We start from the raw sequence: 24,675 nt of genomic DNA on the forward strand, positions 1-24,675 counted from the left end.
TCCTGCCAGTAGCTTCTAATTAGGAGACATCCCCAAAACACATGAAAATGATCTGCTTTATCAGCTCCACATAATCTCCAACACTTTGTGTCCGGGTGTTTTTTCTGTGCCAGTGTTTTCAAGAATCTTATAATGTACTTCCATCCATGTTCTCTCCATGTTAAGGAACAAATTGCTCTCCATTGCTGTTCATTTATTTCTTCCCATTCGTCGTCTGATATGATAATATTTGCTTCCCTCTCCCACCTGTTTTTAATATACACCGTGTCATTTCCCTTTAAATCCTCCACTCCCTTATAGAGTTTTCAGATGAGCTTTTTCCCCAGTTTTGATTCATATGCTAAAATAAACATCTTAATGAGTTTAAATCCCCTCCCCTCCATGGTTCCCCTTATTATTTGTTCTAAGTAGTGCCTTAATTGCAAATACCTGTATTGGTCCTGATTTGTTAGACTATATTGGACTTTTATCGCTTGAAAACTTTTAATGTCCTTTTGTTTTTTTTTAAAAAAAAGCTCCCAAAATATTGTGGGACCTGTGATCCAGTTTTTAAAACTCTTATCTATTCTATTTGAATAAATTCAGAATCATATCCAATCCATCTTAATAATCTACTTTGTGTTTTCAAGTCATTTTTCCCAATCAACTCAAACCAAATTTTCTGTGATGTATCTAGCCATGGGTTTGCTCCTTCTTTAATACATTTTCTCCAGTTGATGTCCCCGATTAAAGCCTGAATAGGACCTCCATCTGTTGTGCTGGCTTCAATTTCTTTCCATCTTGCTGAGTAGGAAGGATTGTAAATATTCAACAGAATTTTTATTTGTGTTGCTTGATAATAGCTCTTCAAACAAGGAAGTGCAAGCCCTCCTTTGTTTTTAGGTAACTGCAGTGTTCTGTACCTGACCCTCGGTCTCTGCCCCTGCCAGATGTATCTACCTATCATTTTATCCCATTCCCTAAATTCATTCTGTTACTTCCACCGGCAGACTGAAAAAGGTGTAGTATCCTCGGCAATACATTGATTTTTATCACTTCCACTCTTTGCACAGTACTCATATATGATATCAGAGTCCATCTGCTAATATCTGATTTTATTCTGTTAATCAACGGGTCATAGTTAATAGATTTTAGTTGTTCTAAGTCTTGAGGTAGGTTGACCCTGAAATATTTTATTGAATTTAAGTCCCAATTGATCTTGTACATGTCTCTAATCATTTGGCTTGGTCTATAATTAAAAGTAATAACTTGAGTTTTTTGTATATTCATTTTGTATCCTGATAGATGGCCGTATTCTGTGAGAGCTGTCATAAGTGTGGGAAGGGAAGTGTTTGGGCTCGATAAATATACTAATACATCGTCTGCAAAAAGAGCTATTTTATATACACCCCCCCCCCATATCTATACCTGTTATATTTTTATTTTGTTTTATCCAATTGCTCAGGGATTCCAAGAAAATGGGCAAAGAGAAGGGGACTCGCTGAGCAACCCTGACGACAGCCTCATTCTAGTATGACAGATTGAGAGACTCCCATTGATCCGGAACCTAGCTGTCGGTTTATTATACAGTGCCTGTATGACCTTAATAAACACGTTGTTGAAATTAAACCGCTCCAACACTCTGCAAAGGAAATCCCACCCAACAGAATCAAATGCTTTTTCAGCATCTATTCCCAACATTACCATCTCTAGCTGATTTTTAGATACATATTGCATTAAGTGTAAGGTGCACCTATTATTGTCTTGCGTGTCTGTGTCTTATAATTTTGGTTAAGAATGCTAATAGGTCTGTAGCTGGAACATTCCAGCTCATCTTTCCCCTCCTTTGGAATTACCGATATAATGGCTTCGCTCCATGAATGGGGAATTTCTCCCACCTTCAACACCCTGTTAAAGGCCTTTCTAAGAAGGGGGATTAATATTACCTTAAGTGATCTGTACCATTCTGCGGTGAACCCGTCTGCACCCGGGGATTTGTTGGTCTTGAGATTTGCATTTGCTCTATTTATTTCTGCATCTAACATTTCAGCTGTCAAGGCCTCATTCTGTTCTTCTGTTACTCTCTGTAAATTTAAGTTCTCTAAAAACATATCTATCTGGGTCTTATTACAAGTATCCCTTTTGGCATATAAGTTCTTATAGTAAATTTCAAAACACTTTTGAATTTCATCAGTTTTATCCACTATCCTTCTCGTGTGCGAGTCTCTCATTTTGTAAATTTGCTTTTTGCCTGCTGTTTCAATTTGTATGCCAATAATTTTGTTGACCTGCCCCCCCACTTCGTAGTATGTTTGTTTTGTAAACAGTAGGTTTTTTTGGATCTCCTATGCATAAATCTCTTATTTCTGCTCTCTTTTTCTTAATTTCCTGGTTTAGTGTGTCAAGTTTTAACTGTTGTACCTTTTTTAAATAGGCTGTTTTAGCTATTATTTTCCCTCTCATTCAGCCTTACATGCATCCCACCGTACAGACGGGGACACCTCACCATTATCGTTTTCATCTATATATGTCTTAAGGTCCTTCACTATTTCTTCCTTCATGTGTCCTTTTAATATGTCTGAGTTTAATGTCCAGACTGTTGTTTTTCTCTCCCTCTCCAGACGTAGTGTTAAATAAAGGGGGCTGTGGTCCAATAGGTCCCTTACTCCTATGTCACATTTTTCTACCTTATGCATATCCTTATTGTACATCAGAAAACAGTTGATCCTTGAGTATGCATTATGCGGTGCCGAGTAGTAAGTATCATTCTTCGCTGTGGGGTTCAAATCTCTCCATATGTCCACAATCCCCAGTTAAACACCAGTCCCCCTATCTTTTTACTTATAGACCTTATTTGTGTTTCACTTCCTGAAGAGTCTTGCTGTGGATTAAGCCTTTGGTTTAGATCACCTCCAGTAATGAGAGTACCCGCCACCTCCAAGGTCACCAAGTCAAACATCTGTCTGTAAAATCTCCACTCTGAACCCAGTGAAGCATAGATATTGAGAAAAGTTACCTTTTCTCCCTAACCATGATAAACCTTCCCTCTCTGCCCCCTATCTAAAATGTTTTTTCGAATAGGGTCTTCCCTGAAATTAAAATAGCCACTCCTCTCCTGCATCCTGATTTGTAAGAAGCAGAGAATATCTGATTATAGCCGTTTCTCTTGAGCTTTACATGCTCCTTTTTTGTTCGGTGGGTCTCCTGCAACATTATCACACTGACTCCTTCTTTTTTCATCTTTCTTATTATCTTACTCCTTTTGGTTGGGTTGAGTACACCATTTACATTATATGAGGCTACTTTAATGCAGTTTTTGGGTGTTGTCATTTTTCTCTATCCCTCTTGTCTCCCGCCTTTTTTTCCCCCCGTCATATTTTCCCTTTTTGCTACAGTAATAGTACTGAACTTTAAACAAAGTATAACAGAAACATAACATAAATCCCTTATAACCAAATAATAAAAGAAAAGACTTCCTTTGGTGAGGTCTGAGGACTGACCTTCTCTGAGCTCTGATGTTCAGTCCGCTCTGAGGCATGTCCTCTGCCCCGGGGGGCAGGGGGCCCTCGCTAACAGAGTCAGTATTGTTCCTAAATCCACAACAGCTTTGAGTGCTGCCCCAGTATTCTTCGCTTGTGAGGATATCACTATTTCAACCTAAAATCCGTATAAAATACTACATTCTTTACAAAAAAAAAGAAAAAAAAGAAAAAAATACAAAGCACATATTTCACACTTTAGCCATTTACTCTAAATATTCCCTGGAATCAGTCTGTTTTTCACCTTAAAATGTTGTGTTTTAACGGGTGTCTCGGTCTCTCCTGAAGGCTTGTAATCTCTGTTTGTACCCTTGCCGTGTTTCCGTTGTCCCATGTCCATTTTTCCACACGGCTCTTGGTTCACATTAACTGCTTGATCCGCTCGGTCAAGTTCTTCGCTGGTTTCATGACCTCCACCTAGAGCCCACGGGCTGCCATGTCCTTTGTCGCCTCCTCCGCTGTATTACAGATGCATGTCTCTCCCTCGTAGAAAACCCGGAGTTTCGCTGAAAACAGTGTCTGGAAACGTATGTTCTTATTCCTTAGTACCCGTTTCGCCTCGTGTATTCTTTGCGTTTTCTCAGAATCTCCGGCGCATAGTCGTGATCCAGAAACACCTTCCTCCCTTCACATGTGAAGCCTTTTTTTCTGCCATGCTGTCTTTATAAGTTCTTCTTTACTCCGATAACTTTGTAACTTTATCAGAATGGAGCGAGGAGGGGAGTCCGTAGGAGGTTGCACAACCAGAGCTCAGTGCGCTCTTTCGATGTTCAACTCAAATGAAGGGGGTAATTCCAGCCTCTCCCTCAGGAGGTTCTCAACAAAACTGGTCATTGATTGAGCGTTTCCCTCTGCGGCTTCCTTCACCCCGTGGATGCGGACATTCTCCCTCCTAGGTCGGCCCTCCAACTCCGTCAATTTACTCTCAATTTGTTTCTGTAGCTCCCTCCAGATTCGCTCCTCTGTCTCCACGATTCGCTTTTCTGCGTCATCTATTCTGCTGTTCATCTTCTTGATGTCGTCTTTAATTTCTTTTAAGTTTTCAAAGTTCTCACGGTGGAACTCTCGTATTTCTTGTAAGACTGTCTCCAGGTCTGACATATTCTTAGCTGTTTTTTGTATTTTTTCTCTCTCTCGTCTCAGTTGCCTTAACAGCTCGGCTTTCGCTCTCTCTTCTGTTAGTTCTTCCACAAGGTTGGTTAGCTCACCTGTTAGCTTAGCTGGCTCATCGTCATACATGAGGTTTGAACCTGCGTTTTTAGTTGATTTCTGATTTTTCCCTCTGGTCTTAGTCATCGCCCTTATTACCACCCTCTTGAATTTCTGAACATTTTCTCAAACCGAAAGGTTTACCGGGCCTTTTTTATCTCAGTGTCGGGGAGTTCTCTTTTTATGCTGCCACCATGTTGAAACCCAGCCGGAAGTACAAGAACCAATTTTTATAAGAGTCAGGCAGGCTGCGATAGTGACTAACTCAGATTTTGCTCAAACTTTGGTAACTGGATGCACCCTCCACCAAACAAACATACACCAAAAATTTTGGCCAAATTCCCTACAGTGACCTTGCCAGGGGTCATCAAAGTTTACACCCATTATGGCCTTAAACTGGAATTTGGTGAACAGGGAAGTTTTGGACAGCTCTTACATGAAATGCATTAAATCCCCCAAAGTACTTTTGTGACCTAAGTATTATAGGAGGACAGCTCTTCAAAATAATCACCAATTTGGGTTGGGGGATTGAACGCATTGACTATAAGAGGCGCTTCAAGTTGGTGAATTTCCAGAAATACTCAAATTTGTGAAGGTTATTACTCAATACATGTTTAATCCCCCAGCAAGATTTTTTATTGTATTCAAAAAGGCAATACTTACCCTCTTTAACCCTCTGGGGCCGTCGTATATGACGGCTAAGACCAAGCTTTACTAAATTATAAATAACTTTTTAATGATATGAGATAGAAACTTTTTTTTGCTGAAAAGTTAACTCCGCGGACTTTTGAGCCAGCCATCGGCCATCTTTGTACTCCTCATAGAAGCTGTGTGATGACGTGCACAATGTGTGTCCAATCAGAATTGGTTCACTGTCACATGGTTTTCCAAAATCCAATCGTAGGCCAGATTTACCTCACGTGAAAAGCCAAAGATCATTTTCAGGAGTGATGTGTTACTAGTTGGCCCGTTTGAATAGCCCCCTGGGTGCTTCAATGAGTACATACTCAGTGCGCCCTGCACCATTACGCACAGCGATCAGTGAAAGCAGACAGACAGTCTCTGATGACAATCTCATGTGCTCAAACAAAGAGTGTGTAACTACAAGGACTGCTCCACTAGTTTGCATGTGAATGTTACTGGATAACTCTGTTGCTTTCTCGGCATAAAGCACTGTTTACCATATCAAAATAACAAAACGCATAGACCATTTGGTATATATTGTTCAAAATGTGTATTTGTGTTTATCATTTGAACCTTTTTGTTGTACAGTCTTTGACACAAGACCTCAAATTACCTTTATAAAGTGTCAAAACAGTTGTTTATTATAGTTTGCTGTGTGTTTTGAATAAATGTGTGTGGAAAATTATTTTTCGCTTTATTTTTTCCTTTCTTATTTCTCATTGTAAACCTTTATTACACTTATAAAACACAACAAAAACATATATATTCTGAAAGCACAGGTTGTCCTGAAAAAAAGGAGACATAAAACTTGATTGTGGGATGCAGGGAGAGCTGTTAACAGCAATAATAAAACATTTATGCCAGGCGAGTGAACTGTCCAAAAAATGCCCTCGGACCCCAGAGGGTTAAAATAAATAAATAAAAAATAAAAAAAAATCAGTGGGGATTGTATGCATTGGCCACCAGGCAGTGCCAAAGTGGTCAAATTTGTGTTTTTCATACAACTTTGGCGCCCTCTGATGGCCAACACGTTTAATGAATAATCATAAACTTTGCATTTTTCAGAAGATTAACATGTACTGTGTTAATGTCTATTGAAACATCTTTGGGGGGGTATCTCAATAAGATCACAATGTGCATCTACAATGTTGAGGTTTGGTCACCTTGATGCACCAGATTACACACCAATTTACATGTGAAGTTTAGAAACGATGATGGATTACCCAGAACAGTGTATATGCATGACAAAACAATGCCTGTGCTACATTACTAATGTAAGTATTTACTTGTGTATTCCACAAATACAGATTAGAAAGTTGAAAACATGAGATGTATGTTGCATAATGACAATTGGAAGCACAGCCGAGTGACAGAGATCTCTGTCCACTGCAAAGTAGCTATTTGTAGCCAGCCACACTAGTAATGTCCAATCAGCACATGTTTTGGCATTTCACAGGTTGCAATTCTTCCAGTATATAGACCAATGATGACCACTATCTGGGCTATTCTGCTAGGCCTAGGCACAAAAGAAACCTTTCAAGATTGCTACTCACCATTTTATCTTCTTCATGTAGGGCCAATAATGCTTACGTCACCATGTGGAAAAACAGCCGATTCCCGTGCCAAAAAAATGTTTTTTTTTTTTTGTTTTTTTTTTTTTAATCAAAAACTGGCAAGTCCCCCAAAGAGTTTCCAATTGATTTGTCTCAACAGAAATGCAAAGTTTATGATAATTCATTCAACGCGTTGGCCCCCAGGGGGCGCCAAAGTTGTATGAAAAACACAAATTTGACCACTTTGGAGCTGCCTAGTGGTCAACGCGTACAATCCCCCACTGATTTTTTTTTTGTTGTTTTAAAGAGGGCAAGTATTGCCCTTTCTAATACAATAAAAATCTTGCTGGGGGATTAAATGCGTATTGAGTAATAGCCTTCACAAATATGAGCATTTCTGACAATTCGTTAAATTGAAGTTGAAATAGTCAACGCGTTCAATCCCCCAACCCAGATTAGTGATTATTTTGAAGAACTGTCCTCCTATAATACTTAAATCACAAAAGTACTTTGGGGGATGGAACGCATTTCATGTAAGAGCTGTGTAAAACTTTCCTGTTCACCAAATTTCAGTTTAAGGCGTGAACTTTGATGACCCCTATGAGGTCAAATTTTTTGGTGTATGTTTGTTTGGTAGTGGGTACATCCAATTACCAAAAGTTTGAGCTAGATCTGAGTTGGTCACTATCACAGCCCCATGTAAACTGCCTGATCCTTATAGAAATTGGCTCTTAAAGTTTATCAGTTTGAACATGAAATATCTTGTCTTTGTGGTGTATTTAATTGAATATAGGTTGAAGAGGATTTGAAAATCATTGTGTTCTGTTTTTAATTTACATTTCACACATCCCAACTTCATTGGAATTGGGGTTGTAGTTGGATGTGACACCACTTTGTTAAAGAATTCTAAAGGAAATTGGAATTGGGGTTGTACATATTTGTATTTATTTACAGTGTATGATGAATGAATGAATCTTCAAGACTTAAACATGTACACATTACTTTTCATACTATTTTATGTCTAAAATAGATGTCTAAAGTTCATTATCATGTTAATCAACAAATCATCTCATCTGAAACAACAATAAATAAGTTATGGTTTTAATTTACAAACAAGTTTTCTAAAGAATCTTTTTTTTTTTTACTTCAAGTTTTATGATTTAAGAAATGTTTTTAACATCACAAACATCAAAATCAAAATTAACATTTGCAAGGACTTTTAGTAAACTACTGTGTATAAATTAACAGCTCTGCTGTTCCTGACACATTTCAACAGCCTGTTGCCTTCCGTGTTTTGTCCTGATGCCTCGTTTCTATTGGACATGTTGTTAAGGATTTTATATATATATATATATATATATATATATATATATATATATATATATATATATATATATATATATATGTTATCACTGTTAAACATTTGTACCTTTTGTCTTCTTTCTGATGAGAACGGTGTTGTGCTGTTTGCACTTAAACCCGAGAATGTACGTGTTATTCAACCTTGTTGGAGCTGGATGTACTTATTATTATTATTACACAACTTGTTTTCGTAGCCGCTAACGACTGGGAGTAAAAGAACTGAAGGTTGAATTTTGACTGATTATGATGTGATGCTTAGTGTTCCAGGCAGATGCAGAACAGCTGATAACTGCGAACGAGATGTGCTGACCTTCGACGATAAGAGTAAAAGAAAGAAACTGTTTTTGCTTACAGCTGCACTTATTGACGTGTGTGTTTATGTTACGGGAAGAAACTTGTCTTGCGTCATTCCCCCACCCTTAGGACAAGTTTTTGTTCATGTGATGAGGGATTCACTAATAAAAAGAGCGAAGCGCAGGCCAGACTTTAGTGTAGCTTTGGTGTATAGCCTGACTGCACTCCGCGCGTAAAATTTGACTTTCTGTCTCACTGGTGGTTCTTGACTCTGTCTTATCAAGGTTTTAAGAATGTTTGGAGGAGAAAATACCCAACATTGACTGGGGGCTACGTCCGGGATCTCAACAATACCGGAGGTGTCCAGCGGAGGTCGTCAAGTCCAGATGTAAATCCTTGGCCAAGGTCCGATCGATTGATCGTGTCTGCAATTGTCGACCACCGTTGGCATCGTCTGGTTGACGAGATTTTCCCGAAGAAGACAGACAGGAAGTCGAGTCAGTGAGTAAAATTTCTTTGTAAATAGTACTGAGTGAGTGGTGATCAGATCACATAAACAGTTAAATTCCGCAAGCGATGATACAGAATCGTCTGTTAATGCAAAGCAGTTAAACTCTGTAAGGAGGGTGCGGACTCCTCTGTTTATATACGCGTACCGGTAGGGGGTAAAAGTGATCACATAAAACAGTTAAACTCCGTAAGCGATGATACAGAATCGTCTGTTAATGAAACACAGTTAAACTCTGTAAGGAGGGCGGACTCCTCTACGGTTGCGAGGGACGCACGTAGTTAAATTCCGGAAGGAGGATACGGACTCCTCTGTTTTAATACGTAAAGGAAATCCCGGGTAGAAATACGTGCACTGTAAAAAAGCAGTTAAATTTGGCAGGGACGGCGGAGTCCCCTAATGCAGGACATTAGTTAAATTTCACGGGAGGGCGAGCTCCCCTGGCATAAGAATACGCGTACGATTATTAAAAGTGTTTCTATGTGTAAATAGTGTTTTGTGTAAGTGTAAATAACTGTGTGAAAGTGTAATACTTTGGACAACGTTAGTGACAACCGTGCGTGTGGAAGCAGCAGGCAAGTGATTCCGCTTCCTACGGGGAGGTGAAAGGAATCAACCACACGACGGCAAATTAATTGTCACGTCCAAAGAAAGTGTGAAAACTTCAGATTTAGAACACCCTAGGTGTGCCCCCGTCTGAAGTCCAAATTATAACAAGGGATAATAAAAATGGGGGGTAAGACGTCTAAAAATAAGGGAAATTTATCAACTGACGACTGGAAATTTATGGAAGCAAAAAATCCAAAAACAACAAAGAAATTGGAGACCTGGATAAATAAACATGACTTTGACGGACGACTGAACCTGATCAGCATACAGAAGCTAAAGAAGGAGTTAGAACAGAAACATAAAGGTGATGAGAAAAAGATGCAGAAAGTAGGGGCAGATTTAGTGGCATTTTGGGAGGAGGAAGCAGAGAACAGACAGAAGGGAGCAGAGAAGCGACGATTAGAGAAAGCAAGGAAAAAGAAAGCTGTAGGTAAGGCAGAAGAAGATGTGATAATTCAGCACAGAGAACCGGAACAGCCTCAGCAACCACCGCCGGCTGGATCGTCGGTGACAACAACACCCTTATCTCCTCTACCAGAGGATGACGATGTACCGCCACCACAGTATGATTTGGCAGTAAAACCTAAGGTAAAAAGTGAAAAACCAGAAAAACCACAAACACGCAGTCAAGCGAAAGTGCCTACAGCCCCTCCCATGGTGGAACACAGTGACCAGGGAGGTGCCTATCCTATGATAGAAGTACCAAATCCTCGTGCAGGAACAGCAGGACAGCGATCAACCATGCTCGTATATCGAACATGGAATGCTGATGATATCAAAGCAGCAGTCGACATGATACCATCGCCACATGTCGATATTGAGGGATTTATGCAGGATATAGAAAACATTAGAAATTCTTACCACCTTAGTGGACCTGAAGTCCAACAGGTGTGGATGAAAGCATGTGGCCCTAAATGGAGTCAGGTACGCGGAGACTGGAATCCTGCAGACCAACAAGGCGTACCACTGACACATGATGATCTAGTCTTAGAAACAAGAGTGGAAGCTATGATTACACGGGCAAAAGGTGTGTTAGGACCAAAGATAAATTATACTGAAATTACCAGGACAACTCAGAAAGAAGGAGAACCATGGACAGAGTTTAGATGCAGATTTGAGAGTGTATTTAGAGTCCATAGTGGCATATTGCCAGGAACACCAGTGTATGAAAACAAATTGAGAAATATTTCACCTGTGAAGCTGACAATGACCGATTTGATTCATGATGGCAACTCAACAGCTGTCATAACAGTAACAGGCGCCACTGAAGATGTTTTAAAATTGAGATTCACAGGTATGCCATTACATGTGTCACTTTGTAAACCATATTTGACAGAATGGCAAGAATTGGGACTGACAGTCATAACAGCTTTGTCAGCCACTGATTGGAGCAGAGTTGGACCAGGAACAGAGTTCAGTCCATCAACTAAATTGTATAAAGTGCCAGTTAATGTCTCATTGGTGCTGACAGCTGGAACACACATTGATGTGTCCACTTCACAATCCTGAGTGTTTCAGTTGAGTCCTGAAGAGGATGATCTTCTCTCTTCTGTACCATCAGGATTGTGGACAACAGGTCCTTCAGACGTAGGACTGATAAAAAAATGCACAACCTGTAGTTATAAGACCAAAAACAGAATACAGACCATGTGTAAGACAGTATCCATTGAAACCTGATGCAATTGAAGGAATCAGGCCAGTAATAGAGAATTTATTAACAGCAGGAGTAATAGTGCCATGTCCAGATTCACCATGTAACACACCCATATTTCCTGTAAAAAAGGCTCCGCCCTCAGTGGGATGGAGAATGATTCAAGATCTGCAGGCAGTAAATGCTGCTGTAGTAAAAAGAGCTCCATGTGTTCCAGATCCACACACACTGTTAAGCTCATTGAGATTAAATTCTAGTTGTTTTTCTGTAATAGATATCAGTAATGCATTTTTTTTTTTTTTTTCTGTACCAGTACACCCAGATAGTCAATTCTGGTTTGCTTTTACCTTTAAAGGACAACAATATACATTCACCAGATTACCGCAGGGTTACGCAGAGAGCCCAACTATTTATTCTCAAGTCATGTCAGCATGTTTAGCTAATTTCGTTCCACCGGCAGATAGCCAACTATTAGTGTATGTTGATGACATTCTGATTGCCTCTGACACATGAGAAAACTGCATAACTGACACAGTAGCATTATTATGTTTCTTATTTGATAATGGCCACAAAGTGAGTAAAAACAAAGTTCAGTTGTGTAGGGATAAAGTAAAATATTTAGGACATGAATTATCAGCCACTGGGCGCACGATCCTGTCTGACAGGAAGGAAGCAATTTTACACGCTCCAAAACCACAAACCAAAAAGCAGATGATGTCATTTCTTGGACTGACTAATTACTGCAGGGCATGGATTCCCTGTTATGCAGAATTGACTAGTCCACTTTCTGATTTGATGTACAAGGATGATATTTCAATGTCAACCGTGTTGGAATGGAACAGAGATGCTGAGGAAGCTTTTGTAAAAGTAAAACATTAGTGTCATCCACAGTTTTGGCACTACCAGATTATAGTAAACCATTCATTCAAACAGCTGATTGTAAGAATAAGTTCATGACTAGTGTTTTGGTTCAAGTGTATGGCTCAAAATTAAGGCCAGTTGCCTACTACTCATCTAAATTGGATGCAGTAGCAAGTGCTTTACCACCATGTGTACAGGCTGTTGTTGCAGCCTCTATGGCTGTTCAAAGTAGCAGTAATGTTGTTCTATTCCATCAGTTGACACTGAAAGTTCCACATGCAGTTTCTGCACTTCTGTTGCAGACAAACATGAGCCTTTTGTCCCCAGCAAGACATCTTTCGTGTATGTCCTTGCTATTATCACAACCACACCTTACGGTAGAGCGCTGTACAACATTGAATCCATCCACATTGATACCTTTACCTGAGGATGGTGAGCCGCACAATTGTCTTGATGTAGCTACGGTCTGTACGAAAGCACGCCCAGACCTCCAGGACACACCCATCCCAAACAGTACAATTGTGTATGTGGATGGTTCTTCCACTAAAAACGCTTATGGACAAACACAATCTTGATATGCTGTTGTCACAAATTCAGAAGTATTGGATTCTGCTTCATTGCCATCGTCATTTTCAGCACAAGCAGCTGAATTAGTTGCTTTAACTGCAGCTTGCTATCTGTTTAAAGGTACGGCTGTAACAATTTATGCAGACAGCCAGTACGCTTTTAGCACAGTGCATGTGTTTGCAAAACTGTGGGAAGAGCGTGGAATGGTGACATCATCTGGAAAGCCAGTGACTCATGCCACACTCCTAACTGCACTACTGAAGGCTGTGAAATTGCCTAAACAAATTGCTATATGCAAATGTGCGGCTCACACCAAAGGCTCTGACAGTGTTTCAAAAGGAAATGACGTTGCTGACAAAACCGCAAAGGCGGCAACAGCTCTTTCTATTTTTCTCCTATATGACACCCCTCCGGATATGACCACAAAAGAAACCCATATTGCCAAAAATATGTTTAAATGGGCAGCTATTATGAGCCATGGCGTGACGCATGTCTCATCAGGGGGTATGATATCGCAATTGCAATCTATTTTTTGTCTTTATGGGTTCGATGCATATGCAAAACAGCATTGTAGAGCATGCATGACATGTGCAAAACACAACTCACAAGGCAATTTGAGACCCCAAAGAGGCAAATTTCCAACACCACATATCCCTTTCAAGTGATTCATATGGATTATATACAGCTGAGTAAACATGAAGGGAAGGAATTTTGTTTAGTCGTAATTGATGCCTTCTCAAAATGGGTAGAATTGTTCCCTACAAAACATGCAGATGCACTTACAGTGGCTAAGGCATTGTGCAAAGACATCATTCCATGATTTGGAATACCAGAAACAGTTTATTCAGATAATGGAGCGCATTTTGTTAATACAATAGTGCAATACGTAGGAGAAGCGCTACAGGTCAATCTCAAAAATCATTGTGCTTATCATCCACACAGTGCCGGATTAGTGGAAAGGACAAAGGGCACAATAAAAATAAGATTAAGGAAATGTATAGAAGAGACAAAACGAACCTGGATTGAATGTTGGACCTAGTAAAATTGTATATGAGAATAACACCAACACCATCAGGGTTAACACCATTTGAGATACTTTATGGACGACCATATCGTCTACCAATTTTGACATGGATACTAAAACAGCAGATGAGGAACAAACATTAGCAAATTTTATGAAAAAGACATTAACACAGAAAGAGATAACTTAAACACATTTACTGCCGAATAATTTTGATCTTCCACAGGACGGCCTTCCAGTAGTCTAGCCAGGAGACTGGGTGTTCATCAGAGTGATTAAGAGGAAGAACTGGTCCAGTCCTCGTTGGGAAGGGCTATACCAAGTGCTGTTAACAACACCAACTGCAGTAAAGATAGCGGAGAGATCAACGTGGATACATCACTGTAAGATACAGCGTGTGTTGGCGGCCTCCACAGTGTAAGGGGAAGTCTGGCTACAAAGGGAGTCTATTTAATTAGCAATAGATTGTCTCAATGCCAGTGAAGCAGGGAGATCCTTGCACTATTAGGTGAGGTGGTTAACAACACTGTATCCTAGCAATCATGACTGAACTACAGCAGACCCCGGAGCGGCGTGCTCAGCGCCGCCGCTGCCGGACTGTTGGTAGGGCAGCCGGTTGCGTTGTGATCTTAGTATGTTTCATGCTCCTCGGATTCCTGGCCTGGTGGTTGACCCAAGAATTGCAGCTCACTGTGGACCGAGCCAGAGAACAACGCAAGCAACGTCAGAAGAGGTTTATTCATAATGTGAACGAGACAGATGGACACCCTCATATATACCATACTAATATGTGGTACAGATATGTTCATTTATTGGCTATGGAATTACGTTACTAATTGTTATGTTTGTTCGCAAATACCTATATCCTCAACACACCCAGCTCTGACGGCTAAACCGTACCCTGCTAGGGTGACAGAATGTCTTATCATACGGATGCATAATCAAACTGTATTTCGGGGGCAGTTCTAACACCACTTGCCTCAGTGCAACCACTTATATGTTAGGGATTTCAACAGAGGACGTACAAGCGTGCCCAAGTGCTGCTCCATTGACTAGACTGAAGGGAAACGCAAAAATATCATCACGTTAAATTGTCATCACAACGGCCATTCCCAATTTGCTTTTACGGGACAGGGAATAAAAATGTAGGTAAAATTAAGAAACGTCTGTGTACCCAAACGTATGTTTTATCAAATAATTTAAGCCTAACCAAAACATAATATGTGGATGGTACTTATCTTCATCACATTGGACGGGGATGTAATTATACAGGCTCCTGTCCATGGGGAACGGATGAATCATGTGCTTATGTTAGTAAGTTTTTGCTACCACCTGTAAATGGTACTCCGGTGTATGATGACATCTATTGGCTTTGTGGTTCCAGACTGTACATGAGTCTCCCACCAAATTGGGGTGGTGTGTGCACCTACCCAGGTGACTGACCATACATATGTGGTAGTGCCAAGGACCTCCACAGAGAAGAATGGCAGCACCAGACGGAGGAGATTGATATACCCAGATGTGTTACCACATGATCACATGTGGGGCTCGGATGTACCAAAGGACCAAAAATTGTGGTCTGTAGGAGATAAAATAGCACATTCATTGTTCCCCTGGATAGGAGTAAGAAAAAAAAAAAAATTCATTAATGATTGAAACTCTGAATTATCGATTGGGTCTGTTCATGAATGTAACTAAAAAAATAGTAGCAGCTCAAAACACTGAAATAGATGCTTTACGTACCATGGTGATGCAAAATCGCATGGTTTTAGACTTGCTTACTGGTTCACAGGGAGGAGTTTGTGTTCTGCTGAACACAACATGCTGTACTTTCATCCCAGACTCCATTCATTCAGTGGATGTGCAGGACGCATTGGAAGAGCTGAATAAACTTCGTGATGCAATGCATAAAGACACCCTAGCCGTGAACCGGTGGAATCCCTGGTCCTGGTTGACTTCAGGACCATGTTGGCAGTTACTATTGAAAATGGTGACACCAGTTATTATAGTCCTAATTCTGATTGGACTTTGCATGTGTTGTGTGATCCCTTATATCAAAACAATGGTTGGCAAAATGGTGTCAAATACATTTGTACAGTGTAATCTGGCCTTCCAACAAACTATGCCAAAATATCAAGCATTGAAACAGTCAGACCTTAGTGGAGAAAACTGTAATGACTGTACTGAGAATTATGATGATATTGAAAAGCTCACAACTCCAGTTCAAGCTTGAACTGTTGACGTGATGAGTTAACACACTCTTAGCCTATGAAGCTTTAGCTGAAAAAGTAATAAGACAAGTGGTGTAGTCGAATAATACAGAAAAAACGGTTCATTTATACCAGTCGGTAGGAGTGATGTATGGTGGTGGTGTGGTGATAACAGAATCTTTGACAGACTGCCACGAAATGTGTCAGGTTATTGTGCATTAATATCATTATTGTTACCCATGACCCCTGAAGACGTTACGACATATGCAGCCTCTCTTATTCCTGAGGATTGGCAGAAAGGCATAGCCAGACATAGAGTAAAAAGAGATTGGAAAGGAGTAGGAAATCCAACATATATTGACGCAATAGGAGTCCCCAGAGGAGTGCCTGACGAGTATAAACTGGTTGATCAAGTAGCAGCTGGATTCAAATCTTCCATCTGTTGGTGGTGGTCAATTAATAAAAACGTGGACAGAATAAACTAAGTTAATAAACTAACTAACTAAGCTGGGTGATGCCTACTGTATGTTTAACAGGTGATAAACAGGTGGGAAATGTTAAGGATTTTATATATATATATATATATATATATGTTATCACTGTTAAACATTTGTACCTTTTGTCTTCTTTCTGATGAGAACGGTGTTGTGCTGTTTGCACTTAAACCCGAGAATGTACATGTTATTCAACCTTGTTGGAGCTGGATGTACTTATTATTATTATTACACAACTTGTTTTCGTAGCCGCTAACGACTGGGAGTAAAAGAACTGAAGGTTGAATTTTGACTGATTATGATGTGATGCTTAGTGTTCCAGGCAGATGCAGAACAGCTGATAACTGCGAACGAGATGTGCTGACCTTCGACGATAAGAGTAAAAGAAAGAAACTGTTTTGCTTACAGCTGCACTTATTGACGTGTGTGTTTATGTTACGGGAAGAAACTTGTCTTGCGTCATTCCCCCACCCTTAGGACAAGTTTTTGTTCATGTGATGAGGGATTCACTAATAAAAAGAGCGAAGCGCAGGCCAGACTTTAGTGTAGCTTTGGTGTATAGCCTGACTGCACTCCGCGCGTAAAATTTGACTTTCTGTCTCACTGGTGGTTCTTGACTCTGTTTGTCTTATCAAGGTTTTAAGAATGTTTAGAGGAGAAAATACCCAACACATGTGAAGCTACGTCATAGCGGTAAAAGTTGAATTGAGTTGAACTTTGACCACAGTGAGTTTGACGTCAAGCGCTCACAACGGAACATCGCGCAAGCTCATTTTTTGCACCGCAAAGCACCATTTGTATGAAACTCCTTATTAGAAATAATGGGTTTTAGAGCTTTGTGCACCGTGTTTGAACACTCGGGTGAAATGTCCTGAAGAAGGACACTGGTGAGGGAAGCCATCAAGACAGCCAGTATAGGCTCTTTGTAGTTGTGGTTGAGAAATTTTCTCCTGCACCACCAGTAACTCCTTCATGGTGGCGCACACAAGATATTTCTTCAAACAAAGGCGTACAATTTTATCTACAGTTCGCCAGAAGGCACATGGAAGATTCAAGCCTGGATTTGAAGTCTATTCTTGTGCTAAAGTTCCAAATGTCTGGAAATCTCCCAACAGGATTGGTAGGAAATAAAACATTCACCATGACAGGACCAACTCAAATCAATCCGACATGAAGGCCGAGAGAATTCACGCAAAGAACACAGGCACAGCCATTTACACACAAACATTAAAAAGTGTACAGGCGCACGCACATGCGCACACACACACGCAGTACCTTTTGGGGGTCTGGAACTCAGGCACCTGTAAGCTCCGAGCAGATCAGTCAGCAGACTCCGACTCTTCTCAATCAAAGCTGCTGAGGTGCTGGATGAAGTCATGGCCTGAAAGAAAAAGGACAAGTCAGTCCTGTGTGACGCTGTAGGTGACATGAAGATGGTGAAAGTGGCTCGTTGGTGATGGTCTGTGAAGAAGGACAAAGGCTCTTGAGGATCAGTGTGTGGATCTGACAGGTAACAGGCTGATTCAGGACTGATGCTACTCTTCAGCAGCTTAAGGCTAAATGTTCCTTGACACTTGCATGTATTTTGGCTCTGCACTCTCACCTACTTCCTCGTGACAATTCCACCCGCTGTGTTCCCAGCTGGATGCTGCGTATATGAAATAATAATTTCCTAGTGGATTAACCATTTTCTGTCAGTTTGGCTGTGGAAAACACCTCTAATTGCCACCAGAATCACAGACACCGTTTCATCTGCTGCCCCCCACTAAAAGGTAATTATTTGTAATATTTATATTGTAATAGCTTGGAAAAACAATTGCATGTTCATTCCTTCTTATGAGAAGCTGTAAAATTATGTTTAGAATAGATTTAACATCTCGTTATAATTGATCAGATGAGCTGTGCTGTGATGCGGTGCGGTGCGCTGACACAATCACTCACACGCAGTGTTTTTAATTGTTTGTGCAATATTCATGTCAAGTTCACATATTTAATGCATGACAGAGATTTTTAACATTTCAAAATTTTCTTTGCACACTTGCACGAAGCCATGCACAGTTTCCAACGGTTTGTGATGGTTTACTCTCCTGCATGCCAGAGTGTGTGCAAGTGCACCGATCAAAAGGCCCCCTGACACACAACTTTGATGCACGCACTGTGCCCTGCAGGAGAGTAAATGTGTCCTTAACAGGTGTAGACTGAACGTGAGAGGGGCGCCGGCGTGTGCAACTGCACAAAGACAATTTTGAAATGTTCAACAAAAAAAAAAAAATCTTTCACACATAAATGTTATGTAACAAACATGAAGTGGTAGTGAACAATGCGCTTTCGGGATAATGTCTCCTCTTAACCTGCTGTAGTAAAGGTGAGTAACTTTAGGGATGATATCTCCTCTTAACCTGCTGTAGTAAAGGTGAGTAACTTTAGGGATGATATCTCCTCTTAACCTGCTGCAGTAAAGGTGAGTAACTTTAGGGAAGATATCTCCTCTTAACCTGCTGTAGTAAAGGTGAGTAACTTTAGGGACGATATCTCCTCTTAACCTGCTGTAGTAAAGGTGAGTAACTTTAGGGACGATATCTCCTCTTAACCTGCTGTAGTAAAGGTGAGTAACTTTAGGGACGATATCTCCTCTTAACCTGCTGTAGTAAAGGTGAGTAACTTTAGGGACGATATCTCCTCTTAACCTGCTGTAATAAAGGTGAGTAACTTTAGGGACGATATCTCCTCTTAACCTGCTGTAGTAAAGGTGAGTAACTTTAGGGACGATATCTCCTCTTAACCTGCTGTAGTAAAGGTCAGTAACTTTAGGGATAATGTCTCCTCTTAACCTGCTGTAGTAAAGGTGAGTAACTTTAGGGATGATATCTTCTCTTAACCTGCTGTAGTAAAGGTGAGTAACTTTAGGGATGATATCTCCTCTTAACCTGCTGTAGTAAAGGTCAGTAACTTTAGGGATGATATCTCCTCTTAACCTGCTGTAGTAAAGGTGAGTAACTTTAGGGATAATGTCTCCTCTTAACCTGCTGTAGTAAAGGTCAGTAACTTTAGGGATAATGTCTCCTCTTAACCTGCTGTAGTAAAGGTGAGTAACTTTCGGGATAAGAGCCAATATTTGTAAAGTTCAGGCAAGTTTACTTTAGGGTGTGATTCAGGCCGACTCAGATTTCAAGAAAAGTTGGCTCAGAGATAGAACCTATCAAGAAACTTACTTTTCCAAAATTTCTCAACCAATACCCAAAAGTGACCTTGCCAGGGGTCATCAAATTTCAAATCAAATATACGCTAAAACTGATATTTAATTAAATTCCCATCTTTCAAGTGGTGTTTAACATTCAGTGCCATCAATATCATACATGCAGTCATGTAGTAATTCATGCAATTGGGTTAGTGAACATGTGTTCATAAGTCAGGAGAATAAATACCTTTTGTTGAGTAAACGTCACTTTTTTAAATGAAATCATCAACCCCTGAAGAAAATTATTCAAATAATATTGCCCACCCACTTTAAGACAAGCATCCATAAGTCTCCTCTTAAAAAAAGATAAGGATCCGGATCTCTGTAGTTCCTACAGAACTCTGTCACTGATAAATGTGGATGCTAAGATCCTGGCTAAAGTCAATCAATCAATCAATTTTTTTATATAGCGCCAAATCACAACAAACAGTTGCCCCAAGGCGCTTTATATTGTAAGGCAAGGCCATACAATAATTATGTAAAACCCCAATGGTCAAAAGGACCCCCTGTGAGCAAGCACCTGGCTACAGCGGGAAGGAAAAACTCCCTTTTAACAGGAAGAAACCTCCAGCAGAACCAGGCCCAGGGAGGGGCAGTCTTCTGCCGGGACTGGTTGGGGCTGAGGGAGAGAACCAGGAAAAAGACATGCTGTGAAGGGGAGCAGAGATCGATCACTAATGATTAAATGCAGAGTGGTGCATACAGAGCAAAAAGAGAAAGAAACAGTGCATCATGGGAACCCCCCAGCAGTCTACGTCTATAGCAGCATAACTAAGGGATGGTTCAGGGTCACCTGATCCAGCCCTAACTATAAGCTTTAGCAAAAAGGAAAGTTTTAAGCCTAATCTTAAAAGTAGAGAGGGTGTCTGTCTCCCTGATCTGAATTGGGAGCTGGTTCCACAGGAGAGGAGCCTGAAAGCTGAAGGCTCTGCCTCCCATTCTACTCTTACAAACCCTAGGAACTACAAGTAAGCCTGCAGTCTGAGAGCGAAGCGCTCTATTGGGGTGATATGGTACTACGAGGTCCCTAAGATAAGATGGGACCTGATTATTCAAAACCTTATAAGTAAGAAGAAGAATTTTAAATTCTATTCTAGAATTAACAGGAAGCCAATGAAGAGAGGCCAATATGGGTGAGATATGCTCTCTCCTTCTAGTCCCCGTCAGTACTCTAGCTGCAGCATTTTGAATTAACTGAAGGCTTTTTAGGGAACTTTTAGGACAACCTGATAATAATGAATTACAATAGTCCAGCCTAGAGGAAATAAATGCATGAATTAGTTTTTCAGCATCACTCTGAGACAAGACCTTTCTGATTTTAGAGATATTGCGTAAATGCAAAAAAGCAGTCCTACATATTTGTTTCATATGCGCTTTGAATGACATATCCTGATTAAAAATGACTCCAAGATTTCTCATAGTATTACTAGAGATCAGGGTAATGCCATCCAGAGTAAGGATCTGGTTAGACACCATGTTTCTAAGATTTGTGGAGCCAAGTACAATAACTTCAGTTTTATCTGAGTTTAAAAGCAGGAAATTAGAGGTCATCCATGTCTTTATGTCTGTAAGACAATCCTGCAGTTTAGCTAATTGGTGTGTGTCCTCTGGCTTCATGGATAGATAAAGCTGGGTATCATCTGCGTAACAATGAAAATTTAAGCAATACCGTCTAATAATACTGCCTAAGGGAAGCATGTATAAAGTGAATAAAATTGGTCCTAGCACAGAACCTTGTGGAACTCCATAATTAACTTTAGTCTGTGAAGAAGATTCCCCATTTACATGAACAAATTGTAATCTATTAGACAAATATGATTCAAACCACCGCAGCGCAGTGCCTTTAATACCTATGGCATGCTCTAATCTCTGTAATAAAATTTTATGGTCAACAGTATCAAAAGCAGCACTGAGGTCTAACAGAACAAGCACAGAGATGAGTCCACTGTCCGAGGCCATAAGAAGATCATTTGTAACCTTCACTAATGCTGTTTCTGTACTATGATGAATTCTAAAACCTGACTGAAACTCTTCAAATAGACCATTCCTCTGCAGATGATCAGTTAGCTGTTTTACAACTACCCTTTCAAGAATTTTTGAGAGAAAAGGAAGGTTGGAGATTGGCCTATAATTAGCTAAGATAGCTGGGTCAAGTGATGGCTTTTTAAGTAATGGTTTAATTACTGCCACCTTAAAAGCCTGTGGTACATAGCCAACTAACAAAGATAGATTGATCATATTTAAGATCGAAGCATTAAATAATGGTAGGGCTTCCTTGAGCAGCCTGGTAGGAATGGGGTCTAATAAACATGTTGATGATTTGGATGAAGTAACTAATGAAAATAACTCAGACAGAACAATCGGAGGGAAAGAGTCTAACCAAATACCGGCATCACTGAAAGCAGCCAAAGATAACGATACGTCTTTGGGATGGTTATGAGTATTTTTTTCTCTAATAGTTAAAATTTTGTTAGCAAAGAAAGTCATGAAGTCATTACTAGTTAAAGTTAATGGAATACTCAGCTCAATAGAGCTCTGACTCTTTGTCAGCCTGGCTACAGTGCTGAAAAGAAACCTGGGGTTGTTCTTATTTTCTTCAATTAGTGATGAGTAGAAAGATGTCCTAGCTTTACGGAGGGCTTTTTTATAGAGCAACAGACTCTTTTTCCAGGCTAAGTGAAGATCTTCTAAATTAGTGAGACGCCATTTCCTCTCCAACTTACGGGTTATCTGCTTTAAGCTACAAGTTTGTGAGTTATACCACGGAGTCAGGCACTTCTGATTTAAAGCTCTCTTTTTTAGAGGAGCTACAGCATCCAAAGTTGTCTTCAATGAGGATGTAAAACTATTGACGAGATACTCTATCTCACTTACAGAGTTTAGGTAGCTACTCTGCACTGTGTTGGTATATGGCATTAGAGAACATAAAGAAGGAATCATATCCTTAAACCTAGTTACAGCGCTTTCTGAAAGACTTCTAGTGTAATGAAACTTATTCCCCACTGCTGGGTAGTCCATCAGAGTAAATGTAAATGTTATTAAGAAATGATCAGACAGAATTCAATTCAATTCAATTTTTTTTTTATATAGCGCCAAATCACAACAAACAGTTGCCCCAAGGCGCTTTATATTGTAAGGCAAGGCCATACAATAATGATGTAAAACCCCAACGGTCAAAACGACCCCCTGTGAGCAAGCACTTGGCTACAGTGGGAAGGAAAAACTCCCTTTTAACAGGAAGAAACCTCCAGCAGAACCAGGCTCAGGGAGGGGCAGTCTTCTGCTGGGACTGGTTGGGGCTGAGGGAGAGAACCAGGAAAAAGACATGCTGTGGAGGGGAGCAGAGATCGATCACTAATGATTAAATGCAGAGTGGTGCATACAGAGCAAAAAGAGAAAGAAACAGTGCATCATGGGAACCCCCCAGCAGTCTACGTCTATAGCAGCATAACTAAGGGATGGTTCAGGGTCACCTGATCCAGCCCTAACTATAAGCTTTAGCAAAAAGGAAAGTTTTAAGCCTAATCTTAAAAGTAGAGAGGGTGTCTGTCTCCCTGATCTGAATTGGGAGCTGGTTCCACAGGAGAGGAGCCTGAAAGCTGAAGGCTCTGCCTCCCATTCTACTCTTACAAACCCTAGGAACTACAAGTAAGCCTGCAGTCTGAGAGCGAAGCGCTCTATTGGGGTGATATGGTACTACGAGGTCCCTAAGATAAGATGGGACCTGATTATTCAAAACCTTATAAGTAAGAAGAAGAATTTTAAATTCTATTCTAGAATTAACAGGAAGCCAATGAAGAGAGGCCAATATGGGTGAGATATGCTCTCTCCTTCTAGTCCCCGTCAGCACTCTAGCTGCAGCACTTTGAACCAACTGAAGGCTTTTTAGGGAACTTTTAGGACAACCTGATAATAATGAATTACAATAGTCCAGCCTAGAGGAAATAAATGCATGAATTAGTTTTTCAGCATCACTCTGAGACAAGACCTTTCTGATTTTAGAGATATTGCGTAAATGCAAAAAAGCAGTCCTACATATTTGTTTAATATGCGCTTTGAATGACATATCCTGATCAAAAATGACTCCAAGATTTCTCACAGTATTACTAGAGGTCAGGGTAATGCCATCCACAGTAAGGATCTGGTTAGACACCATGTTTCTAAGATTTGTGGGGCCAAGTACAATAACTTCAGTTTTATCTGAGTTTAAAAGCAGGAAATTAGAGGTCATCCATGTCTTTATGTCTGTAAGACAATCTTGCAGTTTAGCTAATTGGTGTGTGTCGTCTGGCTTCATGGATAGATAAAGCTGGGTATCATCTGCGTAACAATGAAAATTTAAGCAATACCGTCTAATAATACTGCCTAAGGGAAGCATATATAAAGTGAATAAAATTGGTCCTAGCACAGAACCTTGTGGAACTCCATAATTAACTTTAGTCTGTGAAGAAGATTCCCCATTTACATGAACAAATTGTAATCTATTAGACAAATATGATTCAAACCACCGCAGCGCAGTGCCTTTAATACCTATGGCATGCTCTAATCTCTGTAATAAAATTTTATGGTCAACAGTATCAAAAGCAGCACTGAGGTCTAACAGAACAAGCACAGAGATGAGTCCACTGTCCGAGGCCATAAGAAGATCATTTGTAACCTTCACTAATGCTGTTTCTGTACTATGATGAATTCTAAAACCTGACTGAAACTCTTCAAATAGACCATTCCTCTGCAGATGATCAGTTAGCTGTTTTACAACTACCCTTTCAAGAATTTTTGAGAGAAAAGGAAGGTTGGAGATTGGCCTATAATTAGCTAAGATAGCTGGGTCAAGTGATGGCTTTTTAAGTAATGGTTTAATTACTGCCACCTTAAAAGCCTGTGGTACATAGCCAA

At 40.2% G+C, this 24,675-nt stretch overlaps 1 protein-coding gene across 1 annotated transcript in view; it reads right to left on the minus strand.

The window, feature by feature from the left end:
* The window catches only part of afg3l2 (AFG3-like AAA ATPase 2), a 109,815-nt gene that overhangs the window by 79,342 nt on the left and 5,798 nt on the right, over window positions 1–24,675 (minus strand). The window contains exon 2 of the mRNA XM_034183678.1: window positions 17,817–17,922. Within this exon, the coding sequence (XP_034039569.1) occupies window positions 17,817–17,922 (106 nt within the window). The remainder of the gene's footprint in view (window positions 1–17,816; window positions 17,923–24,675) is intronic.

This window comes from Thalassophryne amazonica, chromosome 12 (genome assembly GCF_902500255.1).
Source record: "Thalassophryne amazonica chromosome 12, fThaAma1.1, whole genome shotgun sequence".
In the NCBI taxonomy this organism is placed as follows: Eukaryota; Metazoa; Chordata; class Actinopteri; order Batrachoidiformes; family Batrachoididae; genus Thalassophryne; species Thalassophryne amazonica.